Below are 19,314 nucleotides of genomic sequence, written 5' to 3'. Positions count from 1 at the left end.
CAGCCTAATGTCATCTCTCTTCTTGATTTCAGAGCTTCGCATTTTTAGATGTTGTCATCCTTGATATTTTTACTTTTGCTGTTTTTTAAAATTAAACTAAAATTGGGGGGAGGGGAGGGGGGTAAAATTTTACATTCTACAATCTCAATTGCCCCTAGAGGCCTCTCAGGGGTGAAGCCGCTAGTTTGTTTATATAGATCTAGCTTTAAGAAATGATTTTTTCATTTAAGCAAGCTTTTTATCCATAAAAGCGAAGCTATAAAATAATGGGACAAACGAACATTAACACTTTTAGAGTGTTAGTTAAAAGTCGAAACAAAATTGAAAGTAAATTTGTTGAAAACTGCTTAAATACTGAATATATTTAAGGACACGTTTACATTTTTAGGACTTGATTTAAGACTTCGCTTATAGCATTGTACTTTGTTATCCTAAAAATCAGGATTCCAAAAATCTGATCAATCTGATAATTTTATCAAATAAAATTTGTTACTAAAAAAGGTTTAAAAATCAAAATATTAAAATAAAAGACTTAAAGTAATTATTTGATATTATCATTTATTTGTCCGTCTGTCTGTCTGTCTAATTTCACCTATGTTGATGTTGCCATCTTTGTTTTTTACCTAAACATTAAATTTAATGAAAAAAATCCATCAAATAAAAAGTGAAAAATCCGTGAACTTTAAAAATAAAATTTTAGTTTTTATTTGCATCTGAAAAATGAAAATGTTATAAGCATTAACTAAGGTAAAATATTTAATAAACAAACAAGGATGACAACATCCACAAATGCAAAAGCTCAACAAATTGCAGGGTAAACGAACTCAAGCAATTGTAGAGTGACAGCCAGGGAGGGAGGAGACATTGGACTGTAAATTATACTGGCCCCAAAAAACATTTTTGTCTCTTTTTACACGTTTGGGACTTGATTTGTTTGTATACAAACTAGCATTGTCTAAACTTTTCAACCATTAATTTTAAAGGGCGAATATAGGTTTGATATGATATGAGCTTATATGAAAGGTGCCATTTCATACTTTTAGAATATCTATGCCAAATTTAAAAATTAAAAAAAATCCTTAAGTAGATTTTGCAATTTTCTGTTTCAATTGAACATATGATAAATGAGATTGACGACAAACGGTTTATTTTAGCCCTTTACAAGACTTTTTTTTTGACTATTTTGCTTAAGTTTGATTGACTATTACAATGGCACGCACCTTAAAAGATAATTTAAATGTTTATTATTTTAGATTATATACTCTTTAATTCAATTTTTTAAAAGCGTAGAAATAATTTGCGTAAAAGTTTTGACTAGGGTAAATAATATGTCTTAAAGTTTATTTTCTGTACAAAGATCATTGGTTAATTCTGGAAAATATAAAAACCCTGATGTACGCAATTTTAACACACACTCACACGAACCTTAAAAAAACAGGGATTTGAAATCATTCTTCCTCCAAGAAAATTTTATCAATTATTTTTTTTTTACTTTTTACATTATTTGATGTTTTTTTAAACTTTTAAATATTTTACTTTATATAATTTGTATTAAGGTAGAAGATGGCACTAGTCGCCGGAAGGAAAAAGCAGTTTTTTGAAACAGGCTCTCTGAGATTATTACAGATTCTGATATATACATATATAGACTAATGAAAAATGCAAAAAACGAAATTAAAAGCGTTCCTTCTTGGGAGAAAATCCGGGAAAAAGATTTTAGCTATTTTTAACCTAAAATTCACATTGGCAAGCCTGCATAGAAATATACAGACATTTTAAACATGTCATTGCTCAGCACCTAGAAGTGGTAGAAAAATGCTATGCATACCATTGGAAAGCCTATAACCTCTAGTTTCCATATTGGTATATAACGTTTTTGTACTATTATTATTTTTTGAGCTATCCTCTGAAGTATACACAAGTTTAATAAATGCAGTTTTTTCTTGAATTTTAAGTTTGACACTTGTTACACAAACCTTTTAAAAATTATATTGCTTAGCACCTAGGAGTTATATAATTATTTTATATAGGTATATTTATATATTTTGGGTGCATTGAATTTTAGCTTTGTGTGTGGTTTGACATTGTAGTAAGAGCCAAGGAAGGAGGCCAGGGGGGGGGGGAGTTTATACACTTATAGGCAATGAATTTATGTATAAAATTTTGCTCTAGATGTTTTTGGGTTTGTTGTTATAGTTATTTACATGATTCTCTTTGTAAGATCTCTTATATGATTAAATCTACCAGTAAAAATATTTGAAATTGAATTTTGGCACTATCCTTCTAGGGGCTAGTGGGGTAAAACAGCTCCAAAACACTAACATCTAAGGTCTGAACTTATTTTTAGAAATATCAAGCTCATTTTTTGTGCATATTTGAGCTAAGTAGCCACTAAAGATTTCACTTTGGCACTTTCCTTCTAGGGGCTAGCAGTTTATAACAGCCCCCAAAACACTAAAATTATAAGTTATGAGCCTATTTTTAAAGATATCAAGATGATTTTTTTAATTCAAAATTTATTCACATAATTAAGATACATAACCACTAATCTCTCTAGGGGCTAGTGTGGTGAAACTGCCCCCAAAACTACTAAAACTTTAAGTTCTGGGCCTTTAAAAAAAATTATTGGGCTGATTTTGTTAAATAACTGGACTAAATAATCATTCATTAAAGTTCAACATGATATCTTTGAAAATAAGCTCAGAACTCCTAATATTTGTATTTGGGGGATGTTTAACCCCACTAGACTCTAGAAGAAAAGTGCCAAATTGAAATCTGTAATAGCTACTTAGTTCAATTATGTGAAAAATGTTTACATTAGAAATATTAGCTTGATATCTTTTAAAATAATCTCATAGCTTATAACTTTAGTGTTTTATTGGCTTTTTACCCCACAAGCCCCTAGAAGGAAAGTGCCAAAAATAAAATTTTTAAAGTTTTACAGATAGATCCAATCATATAAGAAAATTTAAAAAAAGAATCATTTGATAACTATAACAACAAGTCCAAACAGCCAGGGCAAAATCTTTAGTGGCTATGTATCTCAAGTATAAGAATAAATTTTTAATTAAAAAAATCATCTTGATAGGCTCATAACTTATAATATTTGTGTTTTGGGGAGTGCTAAAACACACAAGTACCAAGAAGAAAAGTGGAAAAATGAAATCTTTAGTAACTACTTAGCTTAATTATGCAAAACAAAGTTTACAAAAAAATTAGTTTGATATCTCTAAAAATAAGTTCAGACCTTAGATGTTAGTGTTTTGGAGCTGTTTTACCCCACTAGCCCCTAGAAGGATAGTGCCAAAATTCAATTTTCAATATTTATTCTGGTAGATTTAATCATATAAGAGATCTTACAAAAAGAATCATGTTAATATCTATAACAACAAGCCCAAAAACATCCAGAGCAAAATTTTATACTGAATTTCATTGCCAAAAAGTGTATAAACTCCCCCCCCCCCCCTCCCTCCTTGGTTCTTACTACAAACTATACACATTTCAAAGACTATTTTTAATTAAGCTAAAATTAAATGCACCCAAAATATATAAATATACCTATATAAAATAATTATATAACTCCTAGGTGCTAAGCAATACAATTTTTAAAAAGTTTGTGTAACAAGTATCAAACTTAAAATTCATGAAAAAACTGCATTTTTAAAACTTGTGTATACTTCAGAGGATAGCTCAAAAAATAATAATAGTACAAAAACGTTATATACCAATATGGAAACTAGAGGTTATAAGCTTTCCAATAATATGCGTAGCATATTTCTACCACTTCTAGGTGCTGAGCAATGACATGTTTAAAATGTCTGTATATTTCTATGCAGGCTTGCCAGTGTGAATTTTAGGTTAAAAATAGCTAAAATCTTTTTCCCGGATTTTCTCCCAAGAAGGAACGCTTTTGATTTCGTTTTTTGCATTTTTCATTAGTCTATATATGTATATATCAGAATCTGTAATAATCTCAGAGAGCCTGTTTCAAAAAACTGCTTTTTCCTTCCGGCGACTAGTGATGGGTATATTTACCCCTGATTAATTAGTTTCCACGTTATTACGACTATCCTTTACGAAAGCTTTTTAATTCAACCTTGCTACGAAGCCTTGTGTGATGCTAGGGTAATTGGGTTCTTAGGGAACCACACTTATTACATAATATTATCTTGAGTTAGAAAGGTTTTAAGCTATAAACAGACTTATACAATTAGATATGTCAATATCCTTAAGTTATTTATAATCTATATAATGGCACCTTTGAAATAAGCTCATATTATATCAAACCTATATTCGCCCTTTAAAACCCACAGAATTGATAATTTTGTTAATTTGCCATCATAGTAATCTTATTTTATCGCCAATTTTCTTATAAGATCCAAATGGACAGCGCCTACAATTTAAACTAACCAAACAGGAATGTAAAGGGATAAGACAATGACCGATAAATTAATGTACAACCCCAATGATTATATACAAAATTACTCCTTCTTTAGATTACAATTTGTGGTTAAAACGTTAGGACACTCAATTTTAAAATTTCATGAAAGTCCCTAATGTTGTTGAGCCAACGAATAAAAACATTATTTAAAGCTTTGGGGACTAGTGTAATAAACAGCCCAATGTTCCCTTTCTCCCTACTAACTAACAGTATTTAAATTTTTCAACCAATTATTTTGATCTTAATTAGAGGTAATTTTATTTTAAGAAACATCCTGTTTGTCTGAAACCTTTAAACATTCCATTAAAATCTGAAAAAAAGATGTTATCAGAAAGTCCATGTGGTCATTTTAATCTTTTATTTAATGAAATAATTGTACTATTTATTTGATTTCTGAAATGGCGAATGGCATCCTTATATGTAATCAAGTATTAAGCATACTGTATTTGAATTTGTATATATCTATATGAATCTATATTTTCTCCAAGATTTTAAGATAAGATAAGATAAGATTTATTTTCCTCAAAGGTACAACATGTTTTATTAAGTATATATCATACATTAAGTTACTATGCTTTGATTGGTTTGATTCTTCTGGTTTGTTTGATTCAAGTTTAAGAACAATTTACATAATAACTATTTTTAAGTACCTAGCATGGAATTGGCCGAACTTCGTCTCCACCTAGTTGCCAGGCCAGTTCGAATAGGATGAAAATATCATTTTACAAGAAAAATTCCATGCAACATTGTACCAGATAGTTGGCATAACCCTTTAAGGGTTGTGGAGCCACTGGTGTACTTTGACGCTTGCCAAGCCGATACAATGTTATATGTGCAAAACAATCTTAACAATAATGATAATAATAATAAATACAGTATCTTGCTCTGTATTTCAGACATCCTCCTACTGTCAGTTGCAACTCCTCCAAGCATAAATTCGGAACAATTAAGGAACCAAAACCTTCGTGAGAAGTTGCTATTCCCGTTGTGATCCCTTATCAACTCTACCCAGACAGTTTCCTTTGTAACAAATTATTTTCATTATAGAGTGGGGTTTGTCCGTGTCTAAGGACATCTCCACACTAATAATTACAGGGTAACGATAAATATCGCGACAACGCTGGTCCAATACCAATAAATAAAATACTTAGAAGATGTGTCTATAGATAATAAACCGTACCTATGTGACGTATTTAGGTACCTAAGTGAACAAGGAGTAATGATTGGTTTCGATTCCTACGGAATCTGAGTTTTATTTCTTGGGAAGGGATATAAAAATCCACTAGTGTACAAAAAAATAAAAATATAGGTCATATGCGATTCCTACGGAATCTGATTTTGGTATTTTGAGGTGAAGGGAGCGTGTCCCCTAAGTGTGTAAGGTTCGATTCCTCCGGAATCTGATTTTTGTGTTTTGAGAACTAGTCACAGCATAGCTGTGAATGGGGTACAAACATGTAGTGGGACGTGGGGGGGATTGGGGGAGAGGGGAGAGGGGTTGGTTCCCAAAAAACGTTATATTAATCACGCCTTTTTTTATAAAAGAGAGGGGTGAAAGTGGGTCATGGTAAAGATAAAAAACTGTGGCGCGCTGTCGTGTGCTTAATTTTGGTCATAGCTTTGCTTTTAGTAGAGTCTTAATCTTACTATTGTTTAGGCACGAAAAATGTTCGAAGAGGAAGAATACCAACAAATGTGGCAGCCGCTACGCAATCGATTGACAATAACATATCAACGACTTCTCAATATAGTTAATGGTGACAATGTCAGCGAGGAAGTGCGTCGTGAGGTAGCCCGTCTACTATACCAGCAGGGTTATCTTGAAACCGAGTTGGCACTCACTCTGTACAATCCAAACAAGGACATGGAGTATCATGAAAATAAATTGGGTGAAATTGCTCAGCAGATTACTGCTCAAGAGGGGGCATGTCTCCAACTTTAACTCTAGAAAGTGGCCATTACCGGTCCAGGACCAGTGACGGTCAAATTCTCTACAACTTCATATACAAGATATCCTCAAAAATACCCACAAAACATCCACGAAAAATATCTACAAAAAATATCTACAAAGATATCCACAAAAAATCTACAGAAATATCCACAAGATATGCCCGTGAAAAATAGAACATTTGAAAAGTTATGCTGCTAATTTTGAATAACTATGGCTATTAAGATGAATTGTTCAGTGAGAAATAGTACTGTTAAAAATTAGAATTAAAATAAAATTATTTTGTGTACTTATTTTAAAACATACCATAAATTCATCAATTTTATTTTATTAATAAATCCTAGATATCTTGCAATGAACTTTAATTATAAAAAAAGAAATGGGTAAAGTAATAGGATGTCTGTAAATATGTTGTTAATATGTTGCTATGGGTTAAACCTATTAATATTATTAATATTGTATTGGCATCAAAATAGGAAGTGAAATAAATAAAAAGAATATAAGTTGGTAAAGTAAAGACTTGATTAAGTATTGGGGAAAAGTTAAAGAATTGAAAGGGTAATTGAAAGGGTAAAGGGGAGGATGGGGGGGGGGAAAATCGAAAGGAGAAAAGGGGCGTAGTGAGCGGTTTATTCACGACCGTGGCTACTTGTCAGACTGAGCGGCGCGTATTGTTTGGTATAGGCAAAGGGGGGAAAAAAAAGGGGGTGGGGGGAGGAGTGGTTTCCTGGTATAGCGCATAAAAAAGGCGGGAGGAAAAACAATTGGTTATAAAGCATAGGGGAAAATAAGCGGGAAGCGGAAGTGGGGAAAGTGTATTACTTATTAATAAATTTAATTAAAGATTACATAATATATGGTATTAAAACACAAGGGGGGTATAAATATGGGGGAGATTAGGTCAAGATTTAATTGTTTCCAAGATGTCAAATCAAGAAGAAGAGGAAGGAGGACAAGGCCAAGGTGCTATACCAGGAGGAGCGCCGGGAATTCCGGTAGATGCTGGAGGTGAGGAGGATGCTCCCCTCCATGCTCAGGTACAGGAGCTCGTCGCCATGCTTGACACCAGCGAAGAAGCAGATGATCCTGTACCCGTACCCGACGTCCAGCAGCTGTTGAACCTCGCGGCAGTGCCTGATCTACTCCCATTTCCGGGGGTAGACAGGCGCTGTTTAGACCTCTGGTTTATGGTCAAGCGCAGGTTGATGGGCGTCGTGTACGAGGGGGACATGTTGATGTGGAGGAGGTTCCGCAACGACGTCATCGATGAAGAAGTCCTCCGTATGATGTATGGAAACTATGGGTTAGTCGTGCGGTTAATTCAAGCAATGCCCACGTACGCCCGGTCCTTCCAAGCCAACATGGACGCCATCGCCGCAATGGACCGCCTGGTCACAGTCCAGCAGGACATCCTTGAGGAGCTGCTCAACCAGGAACCCGACGGCGCCTACGGCGACTCCAGCGACTACGACTCATAGATGGCTATGCCCTCTGTACAAGAGCTTAACCAGTCTGCGATAGTCATTTTAATAAATTTCGATATCAAAATTTGAATAAATAAATAAATTTTCGGCCAAAATTCAACAAAACTTTGTTATTTTTATTAGATAGATAGAGGTTGCGTGATTCGTTAGCTGCTGGATAAAATAATATAAAAGAAATAAAATATGGTTGAAATATGGGTAAAGAACCGATAAAAAATCGATAAAAAACCGATATAAAAAACGATAAAAATGGATAAAAAACAAACTATGCCAAGCTACTCTATACTTGGGTATGTGTGTCGGTTCCTACGGAACCTATTCGTTATGATTTGAGGTTAAGAAAATGCTGTTTTATTGAATTTTATCAAAGAAGTTTAATGCTTACAGAAAGTCGAGGGCTAAAAATAAAATAAGGAGTACGGATAGAAACAAGACTTGCGGAAATCTAAAAAAAAATCTTAAAAAAATCCTTTCCTGATTGGTTTAAACAAAGAAAAATCCAAAAAGAACAGTGTAGATTACACTTTGGTATTAACCAATGTTGAGTAAAAAGAAAGAAAAATATTTGCATTTTAATTAAAACTCAATTTTGTTTAGGTAATAAGTAAAACATTTTTTCTTAAAAATATTTTTATTATCAATTAACTTAATTTCAAGTGGAAGGTTGTTAAAGATAGTTGGAAAAGAGTTAAGAGGGGCGTGCAGGAGAAAGTTTCTATTGGTGCCCGGTTCGTAAGCAAAGTTGTTCCTGTTCCTTGTGCCATATGTATGTCTGTCTTGAACAAAGTTCCAAGTGTTTTCAAAGATTTTAGGAAAAATACCTAATTTATAGGCGTGCATGAATTTACAAACATTGAATTCAATTAATAGGTTGAATGGAAGTATGCCATTAGATTTAAAAAATTCAGCTGTGTGAGCTCTGCTTGGTAAGTTTTCAATTATTCTAATGGCTTGCTTTTGTAGTTTAATAATTGGTGTTAACAGATACATAGGGCAAGCAGTGAACAGGAGACAACAATATTCGATGTTCGACTTAATGTAAGAAGTATAGAGTAGCTTTAGGTGTTTTTTGTCCAATAAGTGACGCATTACTTTCATACTATAAATTATTTTAGAGACTTTACTATAGACTTTTTCAAGATGATAGGAAAATTTCATTTTCTCGTCTATTTGAATTCCTAAGTGTTTGATACTACCCTCGTTGGTACCGCTAACAAGATCCAGCTTAGTAATTTTTGATTCATCATTTTCATTGTGATTGTTCATATCTACATAAACTTCAAAGTTGGTCTTAGCTGCGAGCTCAGCGGGGGTGAGTATCTCTCGGGGGGAGGAAAAGACCATACATTTAGTCTTGCGGGGGTGTATGAGAAGCTTATTGGCGTTGTACCACTGGGTCAGTCTGGGGACAAGCTCCTTTGCAAGGTTTATTAATTGAATTATATTCTGCTTTTCAATGAAGCCCACTGCGTCATCAGCAAAGAGATTGATTAGGATCTCTTCACTGCATGAAACAAGGTCATTGATGAAAATTAAAAAAAGGATTGGTCCCAGGACTGACCCCTGGAGTACGCCAATGATAATGAATTCAATAGTAGAGGAGAAAAGGCCTTTAAAAAATACACGCTGCTTTCTATTTGCATAGTAACTACGGAACCACTCGAGTGCAACCCCCCTTATCCCTGAATTCTCAAGTTTACTAAAAAGGATGTCCCTATTTATCATGTCGAAACACTTCCTTATGTCCAAAAAAATGGCCATACAGGAAGCGCTTCGACTGAGTGCTTGGGTGATCATTGTACTTAAATTCAATACATTATGGAAGGTTGAGATCCCTTTCATGAAGCCAAACTGGCGATTGCTAAAAAAAGATCGATCCTCTAAAAACTTAACCAGCGTGTCACAGACATATTTTTCGATGGGTTTGGAAAAGTTATCAATGAGACTAATGCCTCGATGATTATCTGCCTCGCTGAGTGAACCAGATTTGTGAAGGACAACTATTTTGGAAGTTTTCATTTTTTCAGGAAAAGTGCCATTTTGAAGTGATAAATTATAAACATGTGTTAGGGGAGTGGCAATGGTATCAGCACAGCGAGACAGGACATACATCGAGACATCATTGATGTCTGTGGAACGCTTGGGTTTAATGCTACGGATAATATTAATAACCTTGAAGGGGTACAATGGTTCAAAAAAGAGGGAGTCTTGACATGGGGGGGGTAAATATTCAAAAAAATATTTGGGGGTGGAAGGAATTTCAGGCCGTAGGGAAGACCCAATCTGACTAAAATAACGATTGAATTCGTTAGCTATTTCTTGGTCATTTTCAATTTTGTTTGGGCCTACTTGGAGGTATGTACACTCAGGGGAAGATTTATTAAAACCAATGACTTCTTTGAGAGTTTTCCAAAGTTTCTTCCCATCCCCATTTGCATCTCTAATTTGTTTTCTGTAATAATCAATTTTTGCTCTTCTCACCTGCCTATTATAATTATTCCTATAGACATTGTAAATACTTTCGTTTTCTATTGTTTTGTCTTTTAAAAAGTTGCTGTACAATATGTCTCTATGCAATCTACAACGCAATAAGTAATCTGACATGAAAGGTTGCTGGGGCTGGGTGCGTTTGTTTTTTCGTTTTTTTCTAACTGGACACTTTTCATTATAAAGTTTTAAAAAGGTTGAAATAAAATTATCATAAGCAGTGTTTGTGTTGTCTTGATTTAAAACATGGTTCCAGTTAGTGTGGTAGAGTGCATAGTTTAAGGCATCAAAGTTTTCATCATTCAATTCTCTTTTTTCAAAAAAATCTGGAAGTTTGGGTTTATTTACTTTGTCTATTCGGAATGAATTAATAATTGGCAAGTGATCGGAGATTTTTGAAGTTAAAACAAAAGATGACATTAGGTTTTGAATAAAATTCCCTACCCCGAATAAATCAAGAAGGGTTGCTGTGGTTCTAGTAACTCTAGTGGCTCTGGTAACAGTATTTATGATACCGTTAAAAGAAAAAGATTCAATAATTCTCATGGAATTGCTGTTTATATTATTTATTTTGAAAAGGTCAAAATTGAAATCTCCTACAATGAAGTATGGTATGTTTAGTGCTGCTATTCTATCAATTAAATCCAAGAATAGTTCAAAAAATTCTTCGATTTCAGCATTACTTTGATTGGGTGGGCGGTAGCAGTTTAATAAACAAAACTTTAATCCATTGTAGGAAATTTTTAAGCAAATAGATTCAAGAATATTTTCTTTAAATGAGAACTTATCAAATAATTTATCTACTTTATAATATCTGCTTACTAGGATACCCACCCCTCCCCCCCTACTATTCGCTCTGAGTTTGACATGCCAATCATAATTATTAATCCCATAGCAATCCATATTTACATCCTTATTTAGCCATAATTCTTGGAAGCATAGGACATTTAAGTGGATATCATGTTGTTTGAAGAAGTCTACAGTGGAGACAATATCGTTATATTTAGAATGTAATGACTGACAATTAATACTAAAAATATTGAGAAGGTTTTCGTTAAATGTTTTCAATTTTTGTACAATTCCTTGTTCACTTGAAAAGACACAATTTATTCCGAATTCATTTTCGAAATCATTAAAATAGTCACCGTAAATCGGATTCATAAGGTTTAGACCAACGTTATCGTTCAAGTTACCGTTATCCTGGTTAATTTGTTCATTAGGGAGGTTTGTCATGGTAGAGTTGGTCCAGGAGCACCGCAGGAGGAATCGTTTTAACGTCAAGTATGGACATCTGAAACACAGTAGATATTAATAAACAAATAAAGATAGTTAATATACAAAGTATTATCGTTGAAACGAAAAAAATTACTATATTTACTATATTTATTCCGATTGCGTTTAGTTTATGTGTGTGTTGGGGGTGGCAACACATTTAAAAGCTAGTTTAGTTCCCCCTACTCATTTTCATTCAAGTTCCATATATTTTATATGTTAATCAACAAAAACAGAGATATGGAGGTGACTGAGACTATAGCTTAAGTAAGAACATTAAATTCAATTCGATTCATTCAATTTAATCAATAATCATTAATCATTAATACACTGATTATCTAGTATTCTGACAAAAAAATGATTAATTAATTGGAGACATTGACGTATGAACAATAGTAAGTTAAATAGGACATGTAATATTATAGAGTTTTCGTCATATCAATCAAAAGTAGCTCCAAAATATTCAAAATATATTTAAGATATTCCGAAAATAATAGTTATGCTGAAAGTCTTATGTTAGGTAGCTTTTTTCGCCGTTCAAGATACTTAACTTCATGTTGAGATTACCGCCTTTGTTGCTGTACGCTTTGTTTTGTTGGCGGTGTCTCTCACTTCCTTGATTTCTCTGGATTTGGCCCTCGTGGCAACAGGATCAGCGGGAGCTGTGGCAACGGCAGATGCAGAAGATGCAGAAGGTGCAGAATATGCGGCGGCAGATGCAGAAGATGCAGAAGGTGCAGAATATGCGGCGGCAGATGCGGCGGCAAGCGTGGCGGCAGGTGCGGCGGCGTGTGCGGCGGTAGGTGCAGCAGTAAATGCAGCAGGTACGGCGGCAGACGCGGCGGCAAGTGCGGCAGTAGATGCAGGTACGGCGGCGGACACGGCGGCAGGTGCGACGGCAGATGTCAATATGACCCTCCTCCCCGATCTGTAAGGGTTAAGTTCTGACACTCAAGTATGTATGCTTATTTGAAATAACCTCTATCTTTAGAGCTTTGCTTTTATGGATATTGTCATCCTAGTTATAATAGGATAGAAATGGCAATTCAACATTAGAGTACCAGCACTAAATATAACAATCCAATATCTAACAAATCATATTATGAGTCAAGGATTGATTATATCCATAAAATTTTAGAATATAAAAAACATCTTTCTAAGACTTAAGTTAAAATACCTCTTTAAGACTTGTAAATTAAGTAAATTAAAAGTAGCTAAGCTAGTAAACAAAATCAAAATGATAAGTAAAAAACTTTAAAATCTAAATATTCTTGTTTTGAAAATCATGAATCATACAATAATCAATTTTTATATAAAAAAGGCACAATATTTTAAAATAATAAAGCATTGTAGGTAATCATTCTGTTCACCCAAAGCTGTTCTGTTCTGAAATAATTGTTATATTAATAAATCAAAATTTTATTTGAATTAATAACAGATATAAGATATAAACAGATAAACTGGAAATATTAATAGATAGATATAGAGAAGCTAAAAATTAGAAAGAGTTTTTTTGTCTGTTTATTGAGACTTTTTGATTAGATATTTTGAGATAGGCAATTAAGCAAATATATATATAAAGATATGTTTAGATAAATAAATATATATATAGATAGAAAGGAAAAATCTCCTGCCTTATCTGCCTTATGAATTTAAACAGTTATAGGTTTAGAATTAAGGATTATAATAGGGATACATTTCTGACATAGCTAAGTAAACAAATAGCAATTACTAGATGTATATACAGATAAGTAAATAGCTAAATATATAGGTAAGTTGGTATAAAAAAAAGTTTACTTCACAATGTGCTCGATAGGCACTTTAAATGAGAGCACTCATATAGCTAACTCTTTTGTTCTTAAAGAATTTATCTAAATGTTTTACCTTGTTATATTGTTGTATTCTGACTTTACTCAATCTCACTTCCCTTCTTAGCTCCTAAAAAAGATTTTAACTTTTAGGATCTATGTGAATTTCCCTAAGATTTTTAACTAAATTAGTTACTTGGTTATCTTAAAGGACAAATCAAAAAAACCTTTATAATTAACCAAGATTTTCCCTCCCCCCCTCCTTAATTTTGAAATAAGGGCCCCATAACCTCTGTACTGCACGCCCTTTGAATAAACTAAAGACTATATCTATATGTGAGGATTTTTTTAACAACATTTTCACATTTCTTGAACCCCGCCCCTAATTACCTCCCCCACCCTTAATTCATAAAAATCTGAATGAAAAGATATGAAATTATAGAATTATTGAATAGACTTACCATTTTTTCTAAGTATTTCTACTATTTCTCTCTTTTCTTTTCTTTCTTCTTCAGTATCCCAAGGATTTTCCTTAAGAGCCTCATCCAGAGCTGTGTTCCCTATGATATTTATTGATTATTTAATAATATACATATATTAATCCTGTCAAAATTTTGTCAAGTTAAATGATAATAGTCAAGTAGTCATAATATGATTACAATATTATTAATATTGTTAATATGTCAGCAATATGACTTTTATTAGTTTATAAAGTTGGCATAAACTATATTTGAATTGTACACATAAACATAATGTTTCTAAGGTAAATGGACAAGCATCATAGCAAAGTATTACTGAGTAGAGAGATAGATAGAGATAGAAATAGACAAAGAGAGAGAGAGAGAGAGAGAGAGAGTGTGTGAGAAAGTGAGAAAGAAAGAGATAGAGAGACTGATTAAAGAAGTTTAAAGAAGAATGTTTAATACATATCTGTGCATCAATCTAATAATAATACAAAATAAATTTAAAGTTCAATAAATACATTTGTGAGTTTTTAATTCATTATAAAGAAAGATAAATTGATAGAAAGATATTTACATGCAGAAAGCTAATTAGATAAATAGATAGATAATTAAACTGTTAAATAGCAATTAAAACTATTAACCCTTTACAGTCGGGCCTCTTGCCGCACCTTAATCGGTCGGGGGGGGGGGGGGGGGTGGCGTTCAACGCCCCCCCTAATTATCTCAGTTCCTATTAGAGCTAATTTTTTTTGTGCAAGTCCCCTGTTTGATAATGAATTTCCGACCTTTTATAAGTCTAAGTCAATTTTCGCTTCCTTCACCCTTTTATTTAACAACCTTTGTTTTTAGGTCTTTTTTTATTTAAAAATTTCAAACGGCTGTAATTTTCTTATTTTTGAAGCTAGAAGAAAAATTTTTTCCCAGAAAATGTTTATTTTTATGTAAATTTTACACTAGAAATATCAAAATATAAATTTCAGCGGCCGCAGCTGTACTTGGCAGCTGCCAGTCGCTGCAGTCGGCGGTCGGCGGGAAAACGGCGCCGGATCTTCATGAAATTTTAATACGTTATGTAGACATGTAAGAAAAGCTTAAGTTTAAAATTTGAAGTATCTAAGTTAAAAATTGCGGCCACAGGAGCCTTTTAAAGATTTCTGGAGACCTGGAGGATCAGGACCTGCAGGATCATACCTGGAACCTGAAAGTGACTTGAACACCTGTATTTCATATAAGGATGTACTACTAGAGGATTTTTTTAGTATTTTGTTATGATAAAATGCTTTGTTTTAGTCAAAAAAATATTTTTGCTCTTTACCTGGATGACCCTGCCAGGTTTGCTGGAATCCTGTGCCCGCCAGGATGGAGATATTCAAAAAATTCCAACTCTCAGTTGTGTGTCTTACCCATACTTAAAAAGCCAAGCAGTTTGGGCTCTTTATCTTTCACACACAGAAAATGAGATAGAAAAAACCAGATGGGGGGGCGTTCAACGCCCCCCCCCCTGACCGTTAAGGGTTAATGAATAGATAGGAAGATAATACTAATATTTATATTAAAGATGCAATATATGGTATAGTAATATTATGTAACTAACCATATTTATCTTTATAGTTGACATCAGCTCCATATTGTAGAAGTAGTATGACTGTTTCGGTATGTCCATCCTCTGCTGCCCACATAAGGCTTGTCTTTCCTAGATAAAAATATATTAGTTACATAATATATTCTTTAGTTCAGAGTTCAGTTATAGATATACAGAGAGATGTTGCAGAGATAGATAAATATATATATATATAGATAGATAGAATATACTAAATATACACTATATAGTATAATAATATTATGTAACTAACCATCATTATCTGTATGGTTGACATCAGCTCCATATTGTAGAAGTAGTATGACTGTTTCTGTGTTTCCATACTCTGCTGCAACCATAAGACTTGTCCTTCCTAGATATAAATATATTAGATACTTTATATATTCTTTAGTTCAGAGTACAGTTATAGATATATAGAGAGAGGTGTAAAGTGATAGATAGAAAGAATATACTAAAGATACATTATATAATTGTAGTATAATAATATTATGTAACTAACCAAAATTATCTTTATTGTTCACATGAGCTCCATGTTCTAGAAGTATTCTGACTACTTCTGTTTTTCCATACAGTGCTGCATACATAAGACTTGTCCTTCCTAGATATAAATATATTAGTTACATTATATATTCTTTATCTCAGAGTAGAGTTATAGATTTACAGAGATTGGTGTACAGAGATATATGTTTAGACTATATATAGATAGAGAGAATAAACTAAAGATATACTATATAGTATAATAAAATTATGTAACTAACCATTATTTTTTCTAAGGTTCACATTGGCTCCATATTTTAAAAGCAGTCTGACTGTTTCTGTCTTTCCATTGTTTGCTGCCCACATAAGACTTGTCCTTCCTAGATATAAATATATTAGATACTTTATATATTCTTTAGTTCAGAGTACAGTTATAGATATACAGAGAGAGGTGTAAAGTGATAGATAGAAAGAATATACTAAAAATACATTATATAATTATAGTATAATAATATTATGTAACTAACCAAATAAATTATCTTTATGATTCACATTGGCTCCATGATCTAAAAGTATTCTGACTACTTCTGTGTTTCCTTTCTCTGCTGCAACCATAAGACTTGTCTTTCCTAGGTATAAATATATTAGTTACGTTATATATTCTTTAGTTCAGAGTACAGTTATAGATATACAGAGAGATGTTGCAGAGATAGATAAATATATATATATATATAGATAGAATATACTAAATATACACTATATAGTATAATAATATTATGTAACTAACCACTATATATATTTTTATAGTTGACATCAGCTCCATATTGTAGAAGTAGTATGACTGTTTCTGTGTTTCCATACTCTGCTGCAACCATAAGACTTGTCCTTCCTAGATATAAATATATTAGATACTTTATATATTCTTTAGTTCAGAGTACAGTTATAGATATACAGAGAGAGGTGTAAAGAGATAGATAGAAAGAATATACTAAAAATACATTATATAATTATAGTATAATAATATTATGTAACTAACCAAATATATTATTATTATGGTTCACATGAGCTCCATGTTCTAGAAGTAGTCTGACTACTTCTGTGTTTCCATACCGTGCTGCAACTATAAGACTTGTTATTCCTAGATATAAATATATTAGTTACATTATATATTCTTTAGTTCAGAGTACAGTTTAAGATATACAGAAAGAGGTGTACATAGATAGATAGATAGAAATAGACTATAGATAGATAGATAGAATATACTAAATATACAATATATAATTATAGTAAATTAATATTATATAACTAACCATCATTATCTTTATAGTTGACATCGGCTCCATGATCTAGGAGTATTCTGACTACTTCTGTTTTTCCATACTGTGCTGCAGCCATAAGACTTGTCTCACCTAGATATAAACATATTAGTTACATTATATATTCTTTAGTTCAGAGTACAGTTATAGATATACAGAGAGAGGTGGAAAGAGATAGATAGAAAGAATATACTAAAGATACATTATATAATTATAGTATAATAATATTATGTAACTAACCATCATTATTTTTATGGTTGACATGAGCTCCATGTTCTAGAAGTATCCTGACTACTTCTGTGTTTCCTTTCTCTGCTGCATACATAAGACTTGTCAATCCTAGATATAAATATATTAGATACTTAACCCATTAATGACAATAGGGTCTTAAACGACGCACAAATTCAAACCTATACTATCACTCTATTTTTTTATGCTGTCCTTTTTAAATGTTTGTAAATAACTTAATAGAGCTTCAAGTTTTGTCCTCTTCATTGCTTGGCCTCTCACTTTTGATGACCAGATGAAATCATATTTTCATGGCAGAAGTGGAAAAAATAGTAAAAAAATTTCCACACCAGGCCTAACTTTTTTCTTTTGAAGAATTAAAACATGCTTATTTATAATTAATTATAGCATTTGTTATATATTTTTAGTTTCTGCTAAGTTTTCTTTAATTTTAGTTGGTTTACATACTTTTTTTTGATAAATTGTTGTGCATCGTATTCGACGCATTCGGACAAATCATTTTAGCCATTGCGTCCTTTTTGACCTTATAGGATTTTACTGTATAATCTCCTATAATCTACTAGTTGCTACGCCCCTTACCTCTAGGACGTGCGGGGGATGTCAGGAAAATAGCTTAAAACCATCCTAAGGTATTTATAAAGCTTCCCTGATAAGTAAAACCAATTCAGACCTTCAATTTCAGTTATCTTTGGCTTGAGCCAAAAAACCTTACTACTTTATAGTATGGCATACAATACAAGCAGCGGCTACGCCCCTAGAGGCATCTACGGCCCCTTAGATTGCAGGGGGAGTCAAATCCCCTCTTTCAATTACAATTTTTTTAAGAAAAAGTTTTTTTTTTAATTTTGGGTTTTTTTTATTTTCTAGGGATGATTTCTCTTAAGGGATGGTGGTGGTACCCTCTTTCAAAATAGTTATAAACCTTACCAGGACCTAGTAGAAGCTACCATGTAACGGAGCACCATATAGGTTCAGTGGTTAGCAAGGTCCTTTGGTACACACACAAAGACATACAATAACATGTTACTTTATTTTAAGGATATAAAAGTAGTAGCGCAGATAATCTACAACTAGGGTCTGTCTGTACGTCCACCTGTCTGTATTTCCATAATTGCTTCCAAATAAATAATAGCTACCTTACAACTAGGGAATGTATGTATGTCTGTCTATATATCCAAAATTACAGCCAATTAAAGACTGTAAATATGTTTATACTTCCGTAATTTTTATTGCAGCCTAGCTGTTAATATATTCATAAAAATAGCGCAAATACTCTACAATTATGGTCTGTCTGTACATCCATCTGTCTGTATATATATAATTGCATCCAAATAATTAATAACTACGCTACAACTAAGAAATGTATTGGCTAGGGATCTAAAATAGTAAGTCAATGGCCGATAAATTGATGTACTTACTCAGGGATATTATACCATAAAATCTTTCTGTAGATTACATTTAGTGGTTGAAACATTTGGACACTTAATAAACCAACCAATCAAAATACAAATACAATTCCCCACAGTTGGTAAGACAACAAATAAGAAAAAGTTATTATAAAACTTTAAAGATTAACAGGGGCTGGGGGGGGGGGGGTTGAGGGGTTTTCATGTATTGGGTTGTTCAATATAATTGTCGACAAAATCATATTTCTTTGCTAAACATTGTAATAAAGTGAAAGGGTATCTATCTGTGTATCTGCTCCACTGATATGCTTCTTTTTTTACTTTGTAGCTTTTCATAGGTCCTAGGAAGGTTTACAACTATT

At 32.8% G+C, this 19,314-nt stretch overlaps 1 protein-coding gene across 1 annotated transcript in view; it reads right to left on the bottom strand.

Annotated features, from left to right (window-relative positions):
- LOC145307420 (uncharacterized) overlaps positions 1–19,314 on the bottom strand; it is a 178,204-nt gene that overhangs the window by 32,279 nt on the left and 126,611 nt on the right. Inside the window, exons 13-15 of the mRNA XM_080149854.1 lie at positions 17,538–17,636; positions 17,292–17,390; positions 17,018–17,119 (exon numbers count right to left, since the gene is read on the bottom strand). Of these exons, the coding sequence (XP_080005980.1) occupies positions 17,018–17,119; positions 17,292–17,390; positions 17,538–17,636 (300 nt within the window). The remainder of the gene's footprint in view (positions 1–17,017; positions 17,120–17,291; positions 17,391–17,537; positions 17,637–19,314) is intronic.

The sequence above is a fragment of the Acartia tonsa genome, chromosome 15 (genome assembly GCF_053477335.1).
Source record: "Acartia tonsa isolate MP-2025a chromosome 15, ASM5347733v1, whole genome shotgun sequence".
NCBI lineage: Eukaryota > Metazoa > Arthropoda > Copepoda > Calanoida > Acartiidae > Acartia > Acartia tonsa.
Note: the sequence above shows the minus strand (reverse complement) of the source record. Positions and strands in the feature narration are given on the sequence as shown.